This window comes from Homalodisca vitripennis, chromosome 7, assembly GCF_021130785.1.
Source record: "Homalodisca vitripennis isolate AUS2020 chromosome 7, UT_GWSS_2.1, whole genome shotgun sequence".
Taxonomy (NCBI): domain Eukaryota; kingdom Metazoa; phylum Arthropoda; class Insecta; order Hemiptera; family Cicadellidae; genus Homalodisca; species Homalodisca vitripennis.
Window position 1 is genome coordinate 138319926 of NC_060213.1, and position 16936 is coordinate 138336861.

At 34.5% G+C, this 16936-nt stretch overlaps 1 protein-coding gene across 4 annotated transcripts in view; it reads right to left on the bottom strand.

Moving 5' to 3' along the window:
- The window catches only part of LOC124366409 (polycomb protein SCMH1), a 258541-nt gene that overhangs the window by 125829 nt on the left and 115776 nt on the right, over positions 1-16936 (bottom strand). For 2 of the 4 annotated variants that reach the window (XR_006922808.1, XM_046822939.1), the window contains exon 1: positions 11413-12069. The exons of 1 other annotated variant lie outside the window; for it this stretch is intronic. Coding sequence is in view for 2 of the 3 variants with exons in the window: in XM_046822939.1 (XP_046678895.1) it covers positions 11413-11467 (55 nt within the window). In the remaining variant the exon portion in view is untranslated. Of the gene's footprint in view, positions 1-11412; positions 12076-16936 lie in introns of those variants that run through there. One more of the 4 variants, XM_046822941.1, reaches the window with a different exon arrangement.

Genomic DNA, 16936 nt, shown 5'->3' on the forward strand with positions numbered 1-16936 from the left:
GGGCACTCAAGTTGACGAACAACATGGTGGTTGTGATTCCTGACTTAGGCGTGCCACAACGCTTTGGTAAGATTTGTTTATTTTAACCTAGTTTGTAATTATGTATTAGGTTAGTTCTTTACCTGAAGAAGAGATCAGATTGCAGATCTCGAAACGTAGTGTTACTGATCATTCGTCTACTAACCACCTACGACTGACCAGAGGGCACTCAAGTTGACAAACAACATGGTGGTTGTGATTCCTGACTTAGGCGTGCCACAACGCTTTGGTAAGATTTGTTTATTTTAACCTAGTTTGTAATTATGTATTAGGTTAGTTCTTTACCTGAAGAAGAGATCAGATTGCAGATCTCGAAACGTAGTGTTACTGATCATTCGTCTACTAACCACCTACGACTGACCAGAGGGCACTCAAGTTGACAAACAACATGGTGGTTGTGATTCCTGACTTAGGCGTGCCACAACGCTTTGGTAAGATTTGTTTATTTTAACCTAGTTTGTAATTATGTATTAGGTTAGTTCTTTACCTGAAGAAGAGATCAGATTGCAGATCTCGAAACGTAGTGTTACTGATCATTCGTCTACTAACCACCTACGACTGACCAGAGGGCACTCAAGTTGACAAACAACATGGTGGTTGTGATTCCTGACTTAGGCGTGCCACAACGCTTTGGTAAGATTTGTTTATTTTAACCTAGTTTGTAATTATGTATTAGGTTAGTTCTTTACCTGAAGAAGAGATCAGATTGCAGATCTCGAAACGTAGTGTTACTGATCATTCGTCTACTAACCACCTACGACTGACCAGAGGGCACTCAAGTTGACAAACAACATGGTGGTTGTGATTCCTGACTTAGGCGTGCCACAACGCTTTGGTAAGATTTGTTTATTTTAACCTAGTTTGTAATTATGTATTAGGTTAGTTCTTTACCTGAAGAAGAGATCAGATTGCAGATCTCGAAACGTAGTGTTACTGATCATTCGTCTACTAACCACCTACGACTGACCAGAGGGCACTCAAGTTGACAAACAACATGGTGGTTGTGATTCCTGACTTAGGCGTGCCACAACGCTTTGGTAAGATTTGTTTATTTTAACCTAGTTTGTAATTATGTATTAGGTTAGTTCTTTACCTGAAGAAGAGATCAGATTGCAGATCTCGAAACGTAGTGTTACTGATCATTCGTCTACTAACCACCTACGACTGACCAGAGGGCACTCAAGTTGACGAACAACATGGTGGTTGTGATTCCTGACTTAGGCGTGCCACAACGCTTTGGTAAGATTTGTTTATTTTAACCTAGTTTGTAATTATGTATTAGGTTAGTTCTTTACCTGAAGAAGAGATCAGATTGCAGATCTCGAAACGTAGTGTTACTGATCATTCGTCTACTAACCACCTACGACTGACCAGAGGGCACTCAAGTTGACGAACAACATGGTGGTTGTGATTCCTGACTTAGGCGTGCCACAACGCTTTGGTAAGATTTGTTTATTTTAACCTAGTTTGTAATTATGTATTAGGTTAGTTCTTTACCTGAAGAAGAGATCAGATTGCAGATCTCGAAACGTAGTGTTACTGATCATTCGTCTACTAACCACCTACGACTGACCAGAGGGCACTCAAGTTGACGAACAACATGGTGGTTGTGATTCCTGACTTAGGCGTGCCACAACGCTTTGGTAAGATTTGTTTATTTTAACCTAGTTTGTAATTATGTATTAGGTTAGTTCTTTACCTGAAGAAGAGATCAGATTGCAGATCTCGAAACGTAGTGTTACTGATCATTCGTCTACTAACCACCTACGACTGACCAGAGGGCACTCAAGTTGACAAACAACATGGTGGTTGTGATTCCTGACTTAGGCGTGCCACAACGCTTTGGTAAGATTTGTTTATTTTAACCTAGTTTGTAATTATGTATTAGGTTAGTTCTTTACCTGAAGAAGAGATCAGATTGCAGATCTCGAAACGTAGTGTTACTGATTTCTTGTTTAACTCAACGATGGCAAATGTCCGGAAAATCCTGTTTCCTTGTGGGCCATCCACCTGATGGCCATCGACCATACATGAAATCGTTTTAGTTTTAAATGATATTAACTAAAAAAGTAAGTACCGGTATTTCTGTCAGTATTAAATCGTAAATATTAAAACGGACGAAAACTTCAAAATTATGTTTCAGTGAATTGCTTATAACATTTTGTAGTTAGGGCGAGACTTTACGCAATCTCTAAACTCTTCTTAAAACGATACCTTTAATTTATTTTTGACGTGACAACGTCTTAAATTAGGTTGCGGCTCGGAGTCACTCATGAAAAAGTGTAACGCCCGGTAACGTTACGATGCCCGTCCAGTGGGTCCGCCGCACGGGATCCGCACGGGATAAAGCAGATAACTATGTTTATTCGTGAAAATGTGGAGTGCTTAGATTCGTCATTTACAACAACTACAACAATAAAGGTAAATAATTGTACACTGATATTTCATTATCGTAAACTATGATTGATTGATTAATCGTTAGATTGACACAAAAGTTGAGAAACTGAGTTTATAGGTTATGTCATACTATTGACAAATATGTTGATAGTGTTAAGTAAATTATTAGTTTAAATCACTCTGCAATCAATCGTAATACAGTCGATTGAGAAGAAACAGCGCGTATTGCTAGTCAAACATTTAAAATAACAAATTATAACCTCTAACCTGTCATAACAGTGCGACCAAACAAACGAACTAAACCGACCAATCACCACGCGCGGAGTTAGAATTTAACTGTGTTTAGCAAGAATTTCAAATTCCAATTTTAGTAAATGTTTTATTCAACTTTACCATTTACAATAACAAATTTTAATTAATTTCAAATTATGTACAATGTTTTAGTAAACAAAATATATTTCTATAGTTAAAATTTGTGCAATTCTTATTTTCATTCAATTCCTTGTTCCTATTGTGCAATTTAATAATATTCATATCAATAAATATTCTACCGAGAAAAAGACGTTGTCACGTAAAATCTTCGCCCGTAAAACCGACTTTACAGGCAACCATAATTTTTTTGCGAATTAGTTAAATAGGGGTTAAATCTATGTTATTATAGTGCCAACGATTGAAATATTGCGGATCTTGACTAACTTGTATGTAAGTTTTTATAATCGTGTTTGATATGATTATGTATGATAATTTGAAGTGGCATACTAACGTTAATATTATGATAATCATATTAAACGATACTTTGTTATAATATGATAATCAAACTCGATGCCATACACCATTTTTAAAGCGGATATTTGTATTAGATCTCTCAAACTTAGGAGCAGTCAGTTTAAAGAAACCTGCAATGTTATTGTATTGTGTATTATATTTAACGTGAATTGTATAGCTTTATATACAATTCGGGATAACGAAAAAACTAACATACAACGTTCAAAGTGATGAAATTTAAAGTACACCATGAAGTTTCTCTATATTTAAATCTCGATGAAACTAGCAACTGCTTTTATTTATTTTGTATTGCACTTACAATCGAAATTTAGTTATAAGACGGGTTTGCCAAATAAACTTCATTGTTGTATAGCTCAATTAAATTGCACAGTAAAAAATTGTATTTAAATATAACATGTACCGTATAACTTTATTAGAATACCCAATTCACGTTAAAACAAACGAAATAAGAAAAATAGTAATATATATATACAAGAAAAAAATATACTTATCGTTCCTGTAGCGAATAAATAAAAAAGAGCAAAAGTCACTGTATTATAAAAAATGTAAAGAACGCCTCTGTTCTTATTTTTTATCAGGCGAAGAAACCGATAGCATAAGATTTATTATTAGTCAAGTCAAGCTGGCTATAGAATACCAAGCATTTGTTTTGAAACCAGTTTATGTCCGATTGTAATCTGGTTTAGTAGATTAATTTGAAATGTAAATCCGCCGGGCCCTTCAAATCGTGTCAATGTCTATCCGTATGTCCCACAAATATTTAAAAAAAGGTCCTAGAGAAACCTCCCACACTATTCTGTCACGAGTGCGGTTAACCTTGTATATTTTCTCACTTATACAAAGGAACTACTGTATGAGTATGAATGAATGAAAATCTATTATTTCCAGGGCGGAACATGGTTACAATATTATTGACAATTAATTAATTTTACAATACAAATATTATTAAATCGTCTTGCATAAATAGACTATACAATTTTTGAATAATTTATATTTAAGAGAGTCTGTAGTAACTAACTACCTTTAGAGAGTTAGTATTACCAAATCTGCCTTGTTTGAATATTTATGAAAAATATGGTATTTTCAGGAGACCATTCTGTCCCTATCTACTACTTGTTATCACGCGTAGTATGTTATCGCATTTAAATACGGTACTTTCCTAGTAGTAGGCTACCAAAGTTTACCTTTACGAGCACTCACGTGATCTGAGCTTGAATTTGGGTATCAAGTCGAGAGAGGTGCAGGATGGCGAGAAAAGGAACCACCGATGAGGCATTTCTAATGGTCCTTTTCCGACCTCAGATCACGTGCCAGGTGCCAGATCGTCCAACGTGATCTGACGGAAAATTCCCCCAAAAACTTACCTAAATTCAAGCTTAGATCACGTGAGTGTTCGTGCATGTTAATTTTAATTGTTTTCTATTTATAATACGTACCTATGTACCTAGTAGATAGGGACAGAGTGGCCTCCATATAATACCATACTACAAAAAAAAATTCAAAGAGAAATTAAACATTGCAGGGAATGGATTACTAGAACTCAAAAATGACATAATGAAGTCTTTAAAACCTCAGCACGCTCTAATTAAGGTCACTACAGGACGTTGTCAATACGTCAGTCTGACTGCTACGCAAGAAGTCTTGATAGGAAGGTTCCTGGAGACTTGGAACTTGGCACATGGATTCCTCATGGTACAAGGAAGAACTCTATGGATTTTGAGGTGAAAAGGTCAAAGAGCAGTCCGTCTATCTCTTTCTCTGTGCGGCTGCACGTCCGTGAAAGAACTCGTCATAGAAAAGTCCTAGAGAAGAGACTTGGAACTTGGCACATAGGATTCCCTTCGTTCAAGGAGGAACCTTATTTATTTCAAAAGGTGAGAAGGCAGCAATTTCACTATGATCTACGAAATTGCCCCAAACTGTTGGATCCCCCGATATTCCTTTATATAGGTTCATTTTAAAGTAATACAAGGACACTATTACTTCATAAATCAGGCAGGATCCTTGAATCCAACATGTATTAACACGTCGACTGAGAGAGACGACTAAGGTCTGAGTGGGTCTCGGTGTTTTACGACAAGTCCATTCCGCTGCATCCCGCAGTGAATATATTAACGTACTGTGGCTATAGAGATATTACTATTTAACAAGTCGGCCCCGACATGTGTACTGGAACACAAGTAGTGACTCTGCGGGTTCAGTTGACGCGATGTGGTGGTGGCTATGACTCTGCGCGAGGCGGCGACGGCCCTTATCACCACTGATAATGTGACCCGCTGATAAGCACGCCCGCGCTTACAGGTCACACTGTAGTCGCAAGTCACCGCCCGCGACTGTGATCGGTGGAAACCAGTTGCACGTTTTAGTTGCTCAAAGTTCACTCGGCAACTAAATCCGAGGTTAAGTGGTAGAGAGGACTTTATAGTCCTAACTTCGCTTCTAATAAAGTCATTTTTCATTTCATTTCAACTTGTCTTGCGTTCGTGACGCTCCCTCCGCTTACTCGTCTACAAAGTTCACATTCCTAGAGTACAAATTCTCTTATTATTCTTTAATCATCAGAAAATATTAATACAGGAATGAAAAAATTGTCAGAATAAATTAAATAATTAGAAGGATGGTATAACCACGTTCACAACACACGATATAATCACATTCAGACCAACGACGTAGCCAGCGAGGGTGTCCCAGGGAACCACCCTCACCTACCCTATAAAGGACAAAATTAATGGTTAATGGTCCGGACCTCGCCCCCCATTTTTAACTACTTTTTTCGTACATGATTATTATTATAATTATTATTTAAATAGTTCAGTATTATTGACATATGTACTGATGAAAGATCGTACTCAACAAAGAAACAGGTCAAGAACTTTTTAAGGAACAAAATGGGGCCTTACTCTCTGTCCACTACGGGAAAATACCGGTTGTCTGGACCTCCTCCCCCCCAAATTTTCATTCCTGGCTACGCTCTTGCCCCAGACCTCAGTAACATACTAAACTTATTTAGAAATCTTCCATCTCAAGTAGAAACCAGATTGTACAACAAACTCCCAGAATGCATTAAATTAAAAACTAGTGACAAATCATTCCAAATAAACTGGGAAAAATTGTGTTATCCAGTGCATTCTACACAGTGGAAGAATTAAAAATATATATATATATATATATATATATATATATATATATATATATATTTATAAAAAAACATTAAAATGTAATATTAAAATTTTATCCATATTTATATCTTAAATTAATTGTATATATCGCCGAGGTTATACTCAATTATATTCATTGTTTTTAAATATTAAGATATCGGTAAAAAACACTAAAGTAAATTAAAATAATTTTTTGAGTTCAATTGATGAAAATTTCGTTATACATAAAAAAATGTTTGCTAATGTTAATTTATGATGCCAAGTCAAACCCTCATTTTATACGAATTTTCTATAAATTAAACTTGATTTTTATATTACACTTTAAAGATAACCAATCGAGAGATTTAGCTTGCATTCATTTTGCTCTTAACATAAAAGTGCTTTGGATACAAAAACGTCATTGTTTGTAGTGTTTTTACACCTAATGCTGTTTAAATATGGTACATACAGAATTAAATTTGCCATGTGTCCGATTAAAATACTCACTGATCTTGGATATTTGAAACGGACAAATAAATTAACATAATAGTGTTTGACAACCATTAATCTGATATTCTCAATTTCTTTAACCACTACTGATATGTAGTTTCAAACATCTTTATAGGAGTGGTCTAATGTCATAATATCTAAAAACTTTTCCTGTGTCTACGTCATATATAATTTATAACTTATGACTAATATACTGATGTATTTTTAAGTTATATAAACTTTCCACATGTCATTTATCGAGTCCCGTGAGAGATCTTACGTGTTAATTTATCATTTAAATTTACACGATAATGCCTTTGAAACAGTTTCCAGGGCTGTACTATGTAAATAATGTTTGGGTATAAACAAAACGTTAAAAGTAATACAGAAATTCATCGTTGGCTTATCTACTCGTGTATAAACCAAGTTTACACTGTGATTACATGTATAATTTCTAAATGTAAAGTTAGTGGAATTCGGGTTGTAAGGGATCTAATATGTATGGAAAATCCGACTTCTGATCATTTTCTGGTATTAATATTTTTAACCCAAATAATACTAAATTTTGAAATAATATAATATTTGAGTGCAGTGTAAAATTAATATGTAGTAATCCCTATTAGTGTAGCCTACTTCAAAATTTTATTTATTAATACAATTATTTGATATATTCTTTGTTTAAAGTTTGTATTGGCTCTTCGTCAGGTGGGGGAAGTACAAGATAATACCTCCCCCACCTGACGAAGAGGATAGATTCCAATCCTCGAAACGTTGTGTTATACCTATATTTGACCAAGTTCAGTATGGAGAGATCCTTACATTCATTACACACTTCCCTGCGCTTTTTTATAACATATCGTATTCAGAGGGAAATTCATGGCAAAAGAATGGAAAAATTACTTTTCTTGTTAAAATTAAAACAATTTTAACATAAAAAATATAACTAATAGTTTTTAAATGTTTCAACTAAATCATTTACTTTGGTCACGCTCTTTGTTTCTTTTCTTGTGTAGGTACTTCAGTACCTAGTTGTAAGGCTTCAGTACCTATTCTAGAAGTAAACATATCAGCTAATTGTTTGAGCGAGTGTTTGCAAATTACCAAAGTGTTCTTTTCCGGTGGTTTAACAATTTCCGAAACTTTTTCCACCGTTCAGTGAAATAAAAAAACCAATACACGTCATTACAAACTAGGTTAAAATATAGGTTTAACTTAATTTTTAAAATTACGTGTTAGGTTAGTTATTTAGGCCTACCTGAAGAAGAGATCAGATCTCGAAACGTAGTGTTACTGATTTTCTTGTTTCACTGAACGATGGCAAATGTCCGGAAAAATCCTGTTTCCTTCACAATTCTTCCATCGTCAAAAGTAAACTTCAAACAATTTCCGAAAGTTGCCTTTTTTCTGTTTGTACACTAATTTACTCAGTTTCTATTACACTTAGAAAGTTTTATTTTTATGATGTTCAGTTTGTTTGGTTCTATGATTTATAATATGGTTTTGAAGAAAAACATGGTTTTGAAGAAAAACTACATTTAATAAACTAGTACACATGTCTCTTAATTGTTTTCGTAAAAATTTTCAAAGAAAAACCTAATTTCATGTCTCTAGCTTTTCTTGTAACAATTTTCAATTACAATTTAAATTAAACTGGTATTATTCGTGGCATAAACTCTATCACACAAATTACAAAACATAAATCCAAAAACAATTTTTTTTATTATTTAAATATCTTGTATGGGTTTTATTCTATGAAACTCTTATAAAACACACAAACACAACCGATACCCTTCGAGGGGGAAAAATTACCGCATATTTGTTTCCATAGAAATAGCGACAATTGCATACAATTAAATGAATATGGGCCAATAAGTGAAATGTAATTTTACTCTTTCATAAACTCGACTCTTAGTTTATGTGAACGTTTTAAATTTTTCAATCGGTTTATTCTTTGAATTTGTGGGTTATTGATTGTTCTGAAGGTACTTTGAAATAATACGGAGGCCATTTCCCCCTATCTACCAGTTATTGCGTGATATAAGTAGGTAAATAAATAATTATTATAATTTAATAATAAGGTTAACGTGATCTGAGCTTGAATTTAGGTACTATCTCGAGGAATGTTTCTTTCGCCGAAGTGCGGTTCACCGAATACCGACCTAAGTTAGGCTACGTTAGACGATCTTTTACCTCGAACTTCTGCGAAAAAACGTCCCTCGAGATAGTACCAAAATTTAAGCTCAGACCACTTTAGCGCTCGTTAAGGAGAACTTTAACTTTGCTACCATATATTTATTACAACCTAATCTAAACCTACTTATAGGCTATCGCGTAATAACAAGAAGTAGATAGGGACAGAATGGCCTATGTATTATACCAAAGTACCGTTCTCAACTGAACTGGAAATCTATTCATCGTTATAAATACACCTACATGTGTGTGTGAAAACTACATATTGGGCTTTCAATCAACACGTCTTTTACTGCCACAGTTCACCTTGTTAGTGTATTAAGTCTCTACTTTCAAGCACTCATACTGTTGAAGTTGTTGATTTCAAAATTAATCAAATCAATTTAAAATTATCGAATTATCCAAAACACTCCTTATATTGAGCGATGAAACGTTCAATGTGGAAAAAAGGTACTTCTAAAAATTGATATCGTCGTACGTTGGCCTTTTCGAAACTAACGTCAGTAAAAACGGACGTTCACAAAGTAACGTGTCAAAAATAAAAAAAACGAATATTACACTTGCGCTATACCAAAATGATCACAAAGAATTAATTGATGTTTCTAATAAGGTTGTGAACTAAACCTTACATTGTATTTTACATACGCTATATAACGTATAGTTGATTGCGTCCCTAGCTTCTATATTTAAATGACAATTAATTGTGCATTTTTAATATTTATTTAGGTCTATCATTTGCCGTTTGCCTTTATTGCGTAGTTATTTTAAGTAATATTCTTTACATGTTTATCTATAACATCGGTGCTGTTTTTTAATGTTATTCCTATTCTGTTTGGATTTACCAGTAATTCTGAGTATACTTTGTATTCCTAAAAACGTATTAATTAGTAAAAATCTCGTGATTTATTTATTTAGCGAGATAAATTAATGAATCTTTCTAATTTCAACTAGGCTATACATTATTCAAACTTTTAACATCGGTGTTGTTTTTTGTTTAATTTCATTTCTATGCTGTTTGTTTGGTACCAGTAATTCTGAGTATACTTTGAATTCCTCAAAAACGTATTAATTTGTAAAAATCTCGTAATTTATTTATTTAGCGAGATAAATTAATGAAACTTTCTAATTTTAACTATACATTATCCAAAAGTTTTCAAGCAAAAATATTTATAGTGTAATATATTGGGAAATAAATATTTATTGCAGATTTCATACTTGAACATAGCTTGAGTACTAAAAATAATATTTTTGCAAAGGTCTGCTAAAGGGATTTGGAGTTTTAGGCTGGCGTTTTTGGGAGATATTTTTATAAGATCAAGTAAAAAATTTACGTAACTGTTTATTAGACTACTTACTAAATTTGCCGCATTTTGTCAATTGTGTTTATTTATAACATTTTCATATCAATCACTTCCAGTTTATAAAATAGCAATGCTATACTTTTTACCCGAAGAATTTTAAAAAAAAGTGTTTTATTCAATGAAATAATATTAAACATTTTTCAACAGAAGCAGCACTTTGAGAATTTAGTTACAATTAAAACATGACTAATTTGTTCCTCTCATAAACTTAAGTGTTTTATTTTTAAATCTTAATTATTCAACAGAATAAATATTTTAATTGTTTAGTTTTTGTTTATAAATACCAGTTTTTGTATAAGCAATACAGCAATTGTTCTAATGAATGTGTTCAAAGTTTTAAATACACTGACACATATTACATCAAATTCTAAAATTTTCATTTGTTATAACTAATTTAAGACTTAAATATAAATAAAACCCCCAGCTATTTTTTAAGACAACTGCGTTCTAGCACATTATTAATTAATTGAGAAACAACAAATGGTTTTACAAACAAGTATTTTTAAAGGGTTAATTGTCAGGGCATGTGTCACCCGACTCGAAAACGTCATCGATTTATGACCTCCAAGTTGTTGAATTAGGAGGATATTTACGTTAGGTTCCTTCATAGCTAAGATATGGCAATAATTTATATTGCTACGCATTTAAAATACTTATACAAAAAGGTTACGATTAAAAGTACAAATTCGATTGTGAACTTCATTTTCACTGTATTTCTTTGGGAAAGGTAGTATACAGAAGTTATACACTTATAGAAATTATAAACTTTAATATGGACGAAATAAACTGCTTCCAGAATTAATAGGAGTTTAAAACGTTAGTACGCATTACAAAGCAATACTTAAAGTTGAATGACAATACAGTAAGTATTATTTAAAATCATTTTGCACTAGTTTGCGATGATCGGTACAAAATATGTGGAAAAACTAATTTTTCTGAACGTGTTCTTCTATATAATACATATAATGTGTTGGTTTTTACATATAGATACTGTATGTGGATTTCTAGGCTACCTGAATAACACCAGGCCGGCCAAACGACAGGGCTGACTGTATCAACTTCTCTCATGACAGCGGCACCAGCCGGCGACAGGAACTGCGTTGCCACGGCGTCCAGAGAAAAAAAACACAATCACTCAACTACCATAACACTAGAAACACGGTTGGGAAATTCGACAGGGTCACCACAGTCAGATGCACTGCACAGTTTGGGTCATAGCCGTGCGAATTGTACCGTAGCCGGCTAGAAACCAAACATAACCTCAAAGTTAGTCGTAGTTCAGCCGATTAATATTGGTGGAAGATCCGAGCAGAGCCAATAAAAATAGTCGTTGGGCGCACCAAAATAATTGACATAACCTAACAGTTTCACAAATATATCAGTTGAACACAGATATAAACAGAATTGTCAACAATTGTTATAAAAGACAACGGGTGAGAAACAATCGAACAACAATCAGAACTAGGATAAAAACACTGGGTAAAAAGTGAGGTTAGGACACGACACTCGCGGTTCGCGTGATCGCATGACGCGTAGACACAGGTGTTCCTCGGCCGCTGATCTTCTAGCGAATGGCAGCAGGTGATCGAACAAGTGCAAACTCCCCCCTCCACTTCTTTGTACCTGTCCGAGTCCAGCGCCTACACACATACGCCGCTCCCTGCCGCTTGCCCCATCTTCCACCGCTCTATTTTCTTCTCTCCATTCCTCTCTTCGGTCCGCTCTGACCACTTCCTTTTTTCTTCCGAGCTGCCTTGAATCAGAAAATTACATTTGTGCCCCGCAAGACAGCCGGTGTATGGACAGATGTTGGCTCCCGACGCGACATCGGGGAATTCATTAGAGTAATTTATCAGACTTTTTGTAAACCGCCTTCGATGCTCGGTTTGGAGACAGGATATTTACGCGGCAGCTTATTTTGACAGATGAATAGCAATAAAACTGTCCACGTACAATAGAATAAATAAACTGAAAAGTGCTGAATGTTAATTTATCAATTTGCTTCAATTGGTGCGCAATACCGCGTTGTCTTATTTAATTTCGAACTCACTTTAATAACAACAAAAAAAAAAAAACAGAATGTGGCTTTTATTTTAGAACAATTTAACAAAACTCGTTACGGTTCGCAATAGGTGGAAATAACTAACACAGACGATAACATTAATGTAATTCATTACATCAATGAATGGCGAATTTTGCTCGTATGAATGGGCGGAAATTGCTAGAAATTAATTGCTGTTCCAGAGTAATTAAAAAATAAATATAAAATACTAAAAAAGTACCAACGGCGATGTTATGATTCGTCAGTGATTCATACTCAATTGTCCTAAAACATGTAATTCATTACATCAATGAATGGCGAATTTTGCTCCTACGAATGGTTGGAACTTATTAGAAGAAATACATTATTGTTCCAAGGAACTTAAAAACGAAGTTGCATTTTAAATGGACTATAAACGGACCAACGGCGATATTATGCTTCATCATCAATGGACCTAAAAATTGAAGGGATTTTGAAAAATCCACAATTTAGAGTTTTTAATGAGTACTGCCTCGATTCTGGAATGGCCCAATAGAAGGCACGAAGCCCGGCTTATTAAAGGGTAATTATCATTTTGACACGGGATTTAGACAAGTGCAAAGAGTTGCGAAAGTAAAATTTCACGGTGGTCGCTTTACAAGAAAACATGCCGGTGAGTACGAAATGCCAAGGCTGCTTCACAGTGTGGCGCCCAAGGGAGCGCGTGACCCGGTCTGATAATTTCCGTCATTGAATTTGTTTGAGACGCCTATATGAACTAATTTTAATAAAGTTTGACTAATAATGTGGTAGCTTACGTAACTACCGGTAAGTGACTGGAATTCGTATTGAATTAGCAAAACTGAACTTGATAAAGGACACAAGATTTTCCGGACATTTATCATCGTTCAGTGAAACGAAAAATCAGTAACACTACGTTTCGAGATCTGCAATCTGATCTCTTCTTCAGGTAAATCTCTTGAAAGATCAGTGTCCGTAATAGAAGACGCCTCTAAAATGTTTATACCAACAGAAAGCAAAATGTTAAGACCATAATTAAAAAAGCTATTTTCAGACATGTAACCAAACAAAACATTTCAAAACGAAAGTACACCTTTGTCACTTCTAATTCCTTTACAACCTAACCTACGGGCTCTATGTAATATTCTCTAGGGCTCCTACGAAGATTGAAGAAAAATCTCCCGGCAAGGCAGTCTATTCATTTAATTATTTATTCATTTCATCGGACTAAAGAGACAAAGACTCCAAATTTATTGATCTAACCATCTTGATCAAAAGATTTTATTTATGCATTGTGCTATAACAGTAGTAGCATTAAATAAGCACTTAAAAATAAACAGCAGAGTAACAGACCAAAATTGTACCAATGGGATAAACTCTCCCTGAAGATGTTTAGTCCAATCCAAAGATAATTCTCAAAATCTCTTTGGAGACTTATAAAAAAATTACATATCTTTTAATGCATTATTAAAGATGACAACAGAAACGTAACGTTTCAGGTAACGTTGTGTGCTGTTCACTTCTTCAAGTATCAAATCTTTGATCAACATTTTCTAAAGCATGTGCAATACTAAAAAGTAGGAAATACGTGATAATTTGCACTAAAGGAAATGCTGACAAAAGTAGCATATTACCGTGATCCAGGACCAAAATCAGAAGAAACAAACTGAATGCCACGATATAATACAGACTAAGTGCAGTGACGTCATTCGCAAGGATGTACCACAAAAAGGAAGCAGATACTGGCGGAATCGATCATGTTTTTGTAGGCCCACGTTTTGGACTCTGGCACTTATGATATTACATCAAACGTGAAAAAGAGGACGGATTTCAATGGTAGTTAAACTACTGGGACGTCCTTAATTGAGAAATCCAAAAATACAATCCAAAACAAACTTTGCATTCGAATCCTTGTACAAAATCAATGAATGCTTTATTGGCGATGTTTTCGATATCGTAGAAAGGTTCAAAGTAGCGGCACTTCCAAAGTCCAAAGCGCTCGATATCCGACAAGTCTTGAGCCTGAGGTGCCATAATTTTTAATGGCATATATTTAAGAGATTGTGAACGATGAATTATCAATGATGAATTTTAATTGAGTTAATCAGCAAACAATGTTGATCAAGGGTAGCAGATACTGATTTCGAAACCTTGAAGATTTCATCTCGGTATATTGGTAGGTTCGAACAGAGCTTCAAAACCATTTTTTTAAATAATTTTAATACTCGATGGTGCCCAAGAGGTTAGTGCGAGCCTCAGGTGACACAGAAACATCCCCGCCACGAGGCTCGACCGAGGGAGAACAGCCTTGATGAAAAAAAGGAACATCCTTTGTCAACTCCCAGGTGAAGGTGCAGGAAGCGAGGTCCTGGCTGACCAAGAGAGTGCAGGTGGGGTCAAGGTCAGGTCGGGTGGAGTGGGGACAGTTACCCCAAATAGACCGCTTTCCCTCCCCAGGGCGGTTTCCGAGAAAGGCTCAAGGTATGTGAGAGAAACATTGTGTCAATATTGCCACTTAGGGTCAATTGTGGGGTTTTTGTCCATCCTTCTACCTGAGATAAAGGAAGTCTCAGTGGTAGTTGGAAAAGGTGAACTGTAACCGTCCAAAAATAAAGGCTCCACAGGTCACCCATTGGGACAGCAGGCGTTGCCAATTACTTGGTCGTAGCCGCTTGAATAGGTGTGCTTTGGAAATTGGCAGCCGGAACTTGGACGTTTATAAATTAGTATTTTTTCGTCTCAATACGGATTACAACCCCATCTGTACTGCTGGAGTACTAAAAAAGTATTAAAAGGGGGCCTATAGTCAGCTGCGGGTCGCGAATCCAAGAACGTTTTACTGTAGAAACATAAATTTTAGTGTTTCAATGCCAATGAATCTACAAAGAAAACGAGTATTGTTAAATACTACGTTGAGTAACATTTTTCACAAAAAATCTCTATTGAATATAAATTATACACCGTTAGTATTAGCAAAGAATCGTATTTTTCACAATTAATTTGTATTAGAACATTGTAAGCTAAGCTTCTATGGTAAAACATTTATGGGGTTCTAAATATGCTTTCTTAATAGGCTCTGACCTCAAACCCATGGGTGTACAGTAGAAACTTAGATATTAATGTTTCAATGCCAATAAATCTATACAAATACACGAGCATCTCTTAATAGGTCTACTGTGTTTAGTAATAATTCTTTAAATAAAAAATTCAATATTGAATATAAATTATAAACCGTTAGTATTAGGTCAACAATGAATTTGCATTGAGACAATTTAAGTTAAGCTTCTATAGTGAAGACACATTTACGGGATTAAGACGAACACCCCTTATATATATATATATATATATATATATATATATATATATATATATATATATATATATATATATAATATATATAAGGGTGTTCGTCTTAATCCCGTAAATGTTTCACTATAATATATATATAAAGAAAGAAATATTTAGAAATTTAGAATTTATGAAATGAATGCCCTAAACCAATCGTAGAGGATATTCAAAAATATTATTTGAAAGATAAGGTAAGCAAATTTTAAAAAAACACACACACAAAAATCAGAAAGTTGTTATGAATTTTTTGGCAGTTTTAGAAAAAGTATTCTTCTTTTCACTATAGTGCATCGAACCGTAAAGACTTTTAAACAAATGATGTTATCACGCCATGTGAATTACTTAGGATTCATTATAAATGTCAAGATTTAACAACAAAAGTCCTTAAATATAACAGCCATCTTGCTTTTCGATTATAGTGGAATTTATAAACACGCAACGTTACACTTTAGCCCCCTGTTAGCATGGAGTGCCTTTTAAAGACTTCCTTTATCGTACATTTAAAAAGTTATATATAAGAAGTATCATTTTGTCATCAAATGCACTATTATAAATGTCCCTTCGATAAATGTTACTGTTATAGTTTTACAGATTTGAGCAAATTGAAAGTTGGTTGTACGCACAGTTTTCTGACCAGTGGCGATAAAAGAAATTTTTTCGGTGGGGGGGGGAGGTCTTACACTCTGAATGGTTTATGAAATATCTTCAAAAATTAGGAAGTCGTGAATATTTACGGGAAACTGTTAAGCGTTAAGACCTTTGTTCAAGCTTTAAACGAACTAATAGGTGAAATTATTATGTTTGTTTTTCACCATTAAGGGGGGGGGAGGGAAGGTATTTAGCTCCCTTAGCCCCCCCCTTATATAGAATCATGGGTTGTACAAATTATATTATATTAAATTATATTAAACCTATAGGAAATTAAGAAAACAGGATTTTTCCGGACATTTGCCATCGTTCAGCGATACAAAAAAATCAGTAACACTACGTTTCGAAATCTGCAATCTGATATCTTCTTCAGGTAAAGAACTAATCTAACTAATAATTACAAACTCTATAGGGAATGTGTCCTACCAAACATGGTGAACATTGAGGCGGTCTAAATTTTCTATGCAAAGTACACACAAACTTAAAATGCTAAGGTACTG